General features: G+C 39.0%; 1 protein-coding gene across 1 annotated transcript in view; it reads right to left on the reverse strand.

Annotated features, from left to right (window-relative positions):
- The window catches only part of gfra1b (gdnf family receptor alpha 1b), a 28,824-nt gene extending 23,528 nt beyond the window's left edge, over nucleotides 1-5,296 (reverse strand). Inside the window, exons 1-3 of the mRNA XM_058407106.1 lie at nucleotides 4,550-5,296; nucleotides 3,900-4,208; nucleotides 3,485-3,568 (exon numbers count right to left, since the gene is read on the reverse strand). Of these exons, the coding sequence (XP_058263089.1) occupies nucleotides 3,485-3,568; nucleotides 3,900-4,208; nucleotides 4,550-4,589 (433 nt within the window). The 5' untranslated portion in view covers nucleotides 4,590-5,296. The remainder of the gene's footprint in view (nucleotides 1-3,484; nucleotides 3,569-3,899; nucleotides 4,209-4,549) is intronic.
- Between the last annotated feature and the right edge of the window lie 704 nt (nucleotides 5,297-6,000).

Genomic DNA, 6,000 nt, shown 5'->3' on the forward strand with positions numbered 1-6,000 from the left:
CAGCATAATGCTGTACAATATAATAACGGCATAGAAACCATAATCGCTAGAACTGTCATTAGTCGAGCCACCCACCAGCAGCTATTATCCATTTCACTTCACATGTAAGAGAATTTACCCCTGGATCCTAGATGCTATTTATTAGGAATTTGAGGCTTGTTTTTCTCACTCTTTTCATCAGACTGACTTTTACCCTATTTGTAACTACAGGAGATTTGTTACTTAAGCCTAATGCTGACAAAAGCCATGCAGACCTGCCAGATTTGGCATGACATCAAAGAACAGAAAGCTGCAATACAAGCCTGGCTGTGAGACTTGCTCTACAACGGCTCTACAGTTCCACTGATATCTGAGAGCCACGCCTAAAACAAGCCTGGATCACATTTTTTATTAGCAGAGAGATAATCTTCGCAATTTATCATTATTCTTTGTTTTTTAAGCAAGACAAGCTTGTTAGGGTTTGGTCTGGTGGTATGTAAGTTAAGTGTCTTGCTCAGCAAGGAGCAGATTGTTAATGCAGCTATTTGTATCGATCCCATTATGTAGAATTCCTTAACGGAAGTGTAACGGCTTAGTAAAGGCATTCAGTAAAATAATGGTGCTTTTTTTTCATTAAGTCCTCTTACTGTAGCAATTAGAGAACACATTTCTTTTGATATCTGTCAAAAGAATCATGGAAAGAAGATACTCTGATGACTACATCGCTTTTTTTGTTTCCTTTCAGGTTTCCTCTACAGATGCGGTGTATTCACCTGTGTCACAACTTGCTTTTTTGTCCAGGGATATACAGTGGGATCCAAAAGTCTGAGAGTGCTAGTGACAACGATTCTATCTTCCGTTCTTTTCTAATTTAATACAACAGTTTTTATGACAAGTTATATTACTCACAACAATGTCAGTGAAAAGGAGAAACTTTGAAATATTTACACGAATTTCACAGTTTCTTAGTATTTGTTTGTGCAAAACCGTATTATCCATTTTAGATCAAATCCATCAGTGTCATCACATGCTTCAATAGAAGAGATCTGACCTTTTGGACAAAGCAGTTAACATGGTCACTATTCACACATTTGCTTACATTTAAGTAGGGATAAAGAAATAAAATAATAAATATTCAAGACATTTACTAGATTATAATATTACTAAATAAAATATTATTGATTATATTATATATTAGAATTTCTTTCTGTATTTTAAATATTTAAAAATTAGGAAACCTTCTGTTTTATTGCCCCTGTTTTAAATAAAAAAGAATCCTTGATTTATATACTTTACTGTGTTCTCAGGCTTTCAGGCTTCCCTGTATGTTACTATAGTAAGTAAACAGAGGAGCTGAGAGAAAGTGGCAGGATTAGGATCAGTCATTTATTATGTTCCACGAACACTTTTACTTTCAGGTAGGTGGATTAAGTCAGAAGATCAGGCATTCATGTTACTAGTGAAAGAAGATCCGGTATTCATGTTACTAGTGAAAGAAGATCAGGCATTCATGTTACTAGTGAAAGAAGATCCGGTATTCATGTTACTAGTGAAAGAAGATCCGGTATTCATGTTACTAGTGAAAGAAGATCCGGTATTCATGTTACTAGTGAAACAGACTGCAGACATTTAACCCTTTCATGCAAAAAAAATCTTCAGGTGTTTTTTTATTGTTTAAAATTGCATGTCACTTTATAGTTTGATGTAATTATTTTAATCTCATATTAAATGGATTATCCATATGTGGGAATATAATGTTTTTCTAAATAAAAAAAAATCAACAATCAATTAACAATCTGGTCTAAAGTATTTAAAAATCCAAAATTAATGAATTACTTTTTTATGCAAAATGTAATAATATTCTGGACTTAACAATTAAACTTAAATATATTATGTTCGATTTTATTTTGGGGGGTAAATAAAAGGTTTATAAATATATACCAGAGAAATGTTGCATTGAGAATGGTAAATAGTCTAGAGACTAACAGAAATCAGAATATGGAATCATGTTAAATTATTGTTATGGTGAGGAGGTGAGTGAGGAGGTGATTTACTGACCATAAGTGTGGCTACTGTGCATGAAAGGGTTAAAACAAGGATTCTGTGTAACCTCTAAAGTTTCATCTATTCTGTCTGTGAAAGCTTTGCTGCCTATTTCAGTTACACAGTGAAATCCCGTGCCTCCTGAAGTGAGAGGCTCGGAATAAGAATCAGACTGCTCTCACCATTCAGAGCTCTGCCAAATGGACTCTCAGTACAGCTTTGTGGTGGCAGTTATAAAAATGGTGCCTGCACCTGCATGGGACAGCTGTGAGCAAATACTGAAGGATGCCGTGACCAGGCATGACCACTACACCCTTTTATAATGGCCCTGTATTCACCAAATCTCTGCTGGACTTTAGGGGGTTAAGCGAACGGACGCATGATTAGATTTGGCTCCAGATGAATGTCTCTGTGCAATTCTTCCAAATATGGAGATAATTCTGCTAAGTGCAGTCCCCTTTCTCAGTCTGTACAACTCACATGATTTAATACACCTGCAGCGCACTGACGCACACAGGCAGAGTGATGTGAACATTACTGAGGCATAAAAACACCTCAATCTCACCACTTCGTTATTTATTTTCCACTAGTGGGCAAAAAGTAATTACATGAGTTGTAGAGGCCTGGCCATTCAGAACAATGTTTTCCACTTCAACTGGGTTGTGATTGTGTCCATCTGCTCCAACTGTGTCAAAACACTGACAGGCAGACAGGTGGCTTGGTGGTTTTGGGAGATGAATATTTGTATTGATTGCTAGACATTTACTCATAAATGTCCACTGATCAGAAGCTCTGAACATGGGTTTGTGAGTTACAATCCCTCCCAACTTAGCCTTAGGCAAAAACATATAATCTAATTTATAATCAGACTCTAGGGGATTTTGACCAAGCCCTCAGGTGACTGTACAGACATAGAACAATAAATAAGAACAGCCATTAGCACTATAAAAGTTCAGAAAGAAGGACAGGACTTATATAAAAGATACAGTGCTCAAATTCCACTAAAGACCTGTTCGTAGACGTTCACCAGGGGTTAAACAGCACCACCTGCAGAGCATTGCTTTCCTCTCAAATGCACCTCCAGTATAGCATTAGATCTTACACTAAACCATAAAATACAATGATCAATAACCTGCTCCTAACCTGTCCTTGATAAGCATTCACATTTCTGAGGAGACAATCATCCATTCAGGTCTACAGCAGTATACCAAAGATAAGTGACTTAATCATCTGTGACACTAGTAATGTATAAAGTGTAGCTGTGCCACTATTATAGCCAGTAAAAAGATAAAGCAGCAGGAGAAACCAGAAAACAATCAACTCCAACTGAGCACATTCATATAACCTAACGAGAGTGACTAGGCCTAGCATAAAACAGCTACATCCAGAATTCTAGTTTGTGATATTGCCTCTATAATGCTTTCTATTTCAGCAGGCTATGCTATAACCACAGCAGGCTTGCCTGATATGATGGGAGCCAGGCGGAATATGTCAGACAGACGGCTGTTCACTGGCTCGTATGGAGAGTCCTCCAGCAAATCATTGCCTGGAAAATGAGAACAAACAACTCAATTAGCGCACTAGAAAACAACACCAGGAGAAGTGCCAGGAGGCTGCATAGCGCACTTTCAAAGCATTACATACATGAACACAGCTTGCAGAATTATTACCCCAATTTAGATGGAAATGTGCTGCTCTCGCCTCGTATTCTCAATTAATCCCTTTTGAAAAGTTTTTCGACTGAAGGTCAAAATGTTGGTTACTTCCAGACATTTAACGGCAGAGTGCACATGTCATGCCTGAGAAGTTTAACTGCAAAACTCATCATCTTCATAAATGAGAAACTAATTATGATTTCAAGCCATTTGTTTACGCACCCTGTAAACTGTGATAGACACTCCAAAAGATGCGCAGGCACTTCTTCTCTTTCTTCATGCCTCTCTTGCATTTGCAGTTATAGAGAGAGCTCTGTCTCATGGACTCCATGGCATTCCTGCACTCGTCTTGTGCCTCGGGCTCGTTTAATGCGCTGAAGTTGCCCCCTGTACCCGCCAAACACTGCCTCATTGTGCGGAAAGCAGAGCTGCAGCCATAACGACCCAGACACTGCTCATGAGCCCGGACACAGTCCAGCCGGGATGCTCGAGTCTGCGCCAGCTCAGCACATAGTGACACGTGTAGTACATCTGCACAAAACAGGATTTATCCATGTATCGGTATCCAAAAAATATGTGGAATCATTTCAAAACTAAATGTGGCTGTGTATATCAAAATGCAGGGCTAGAACACGATCATGAGTATAATACGCATTATATACAGTCTAGAAATATATCATAGAGAATTAGGCTGCTGTATTATTTGTATTGTCTGCTAATGATTCATTTGGCTTAGATAAAAAAACAGAATAAGTATTTATGAAGAAAAAACTATGCGACAGCAAAATTCCAACACAAACATGGAAACAGGTTGAATGTGCTCTTTACTGTATGTTTAAAATGTCTATATAACACAAGCAATGTCAACTTACCTAGAAGAGGAAACAATATCCAAAAAGTTAAGAAAGTCATCGTGGCTTTTATTTTGGTCCCTTTTAACAGTGGATCAACTTTGTTAATTATTACGAGCCATCACGGTTTCCCAGATAAATCTTCTGCGCGCTGATTGCGCACCGCACCAGAAAAAGTGTGCACACATAGTGCAGCTGTACATCCAGTCTGTCACTCCGATTTGAGCTCGATATTGTATTGGGACAAAACCCACTCAAACACAAACACGTCCGCGAGTTTTACAAACCAAAGCGATCCAGAGTGAAGTGCAAACCCCCGTGCGTAACGGACATTCCCGGTCTCTTTTTCTATAATGGCGCGTTAAGTGTCCTCAGCAAAAGCAGAAAGCCAAGTGCTTTCACAACAGCAAAGCGGTTCATTTCCGTCTGTTTTTGTTTTCTAATCGTGATTTGGTTTGGAGAGTTTGGAGTTAAACTGGCTCTGTGCGCCCGGAGTTTCAGCTCCTGTTCATCTCGCCACACTTTCCCTACGACTACACTCTGTCCCGACGCGTTAGTTGTACTTGTGACCTATACTCGATACTAGACGCATATTATTTCCACTGTTCAGCTTGGGAACCGCGAGCCGGAGCAGTTTCAACCCTCTCTAGTGTCCCACATGGGCTGAATGGCACTGCGCTCTCTGACTCGCTTCGCTTAAAGTGAATCTAAACATGGACGCGCCGCTGCGCCTAAAACAAGCGACGTCATCGTCCCTGTACACTGCTGTGGGATTGGCTACTGTCTGGACCACTTTTACTCCACTGCCCTTCCTGCTGAATTATCACGCGTTGCTTTTGGCTAAGTTGGATTCACGTTATGGTTAGCGCATGGAAAGTGAACAATAGCGTCACCTGCTTGTGATAAATATTCTGTTTCCCATCCCAAATATAGCCTATAAACCTAAACATGTACCACGCAAAACAGTCCAGCATTCACTCACAGGGATAATAGATAATAACAGGCGGCAGGAGCCATAAACATTCGTTAACTGCGCTCAATGTACTGTAAAAATGAATGAACACTACGAGGTATTTCCTTTTTTATAGAGAAAATAAATCATAAGTAAATGATTTGAGTGTAAATCCAGAGTATGGGTTACATGAATCAAACATAAGGGCTGCATTTTATAGGTAATTTGTGAAACTACCAGTTAGTAACATTTATTTGGTTTATGTTAAAGAGACCTTAAAGAAGTGTGTGTGTGTCAGAGAGAGAGGGGGGGAGGAAGGAGGGCATGGTTTTAAAATCTGATTAATTTTATGGTTTTATTTAGCTATAGCTTATATAGCTGCACTATTATCTGTATGTGTGTGTGTGTGTGTGTGTGTGTGAAAGAGAGTTGAGAGAGAGAGAGAGAAAAAAGAAAAAGAAAGAAAGAAAGAAAGAAAGAAAGAAAGAAAGAAAGAAAGAAACGGGGCATGCTTTTATAA

This window comes from Hemibagrus wyckioides, linkage group LG13 (genome assembly GCF_019097595.1).
Source record: "Hemibagrus wyckioides isolate EC202008001 linkage group LG13, SWU_Hwy_1.0, whole genome shotgun sequence".
NCBI lineage: Eukaryota > Metazoa > Chordata > Actinopteri > Siluriformes > Bagridae > Hemibagrus > Hemibagrus wyckioides.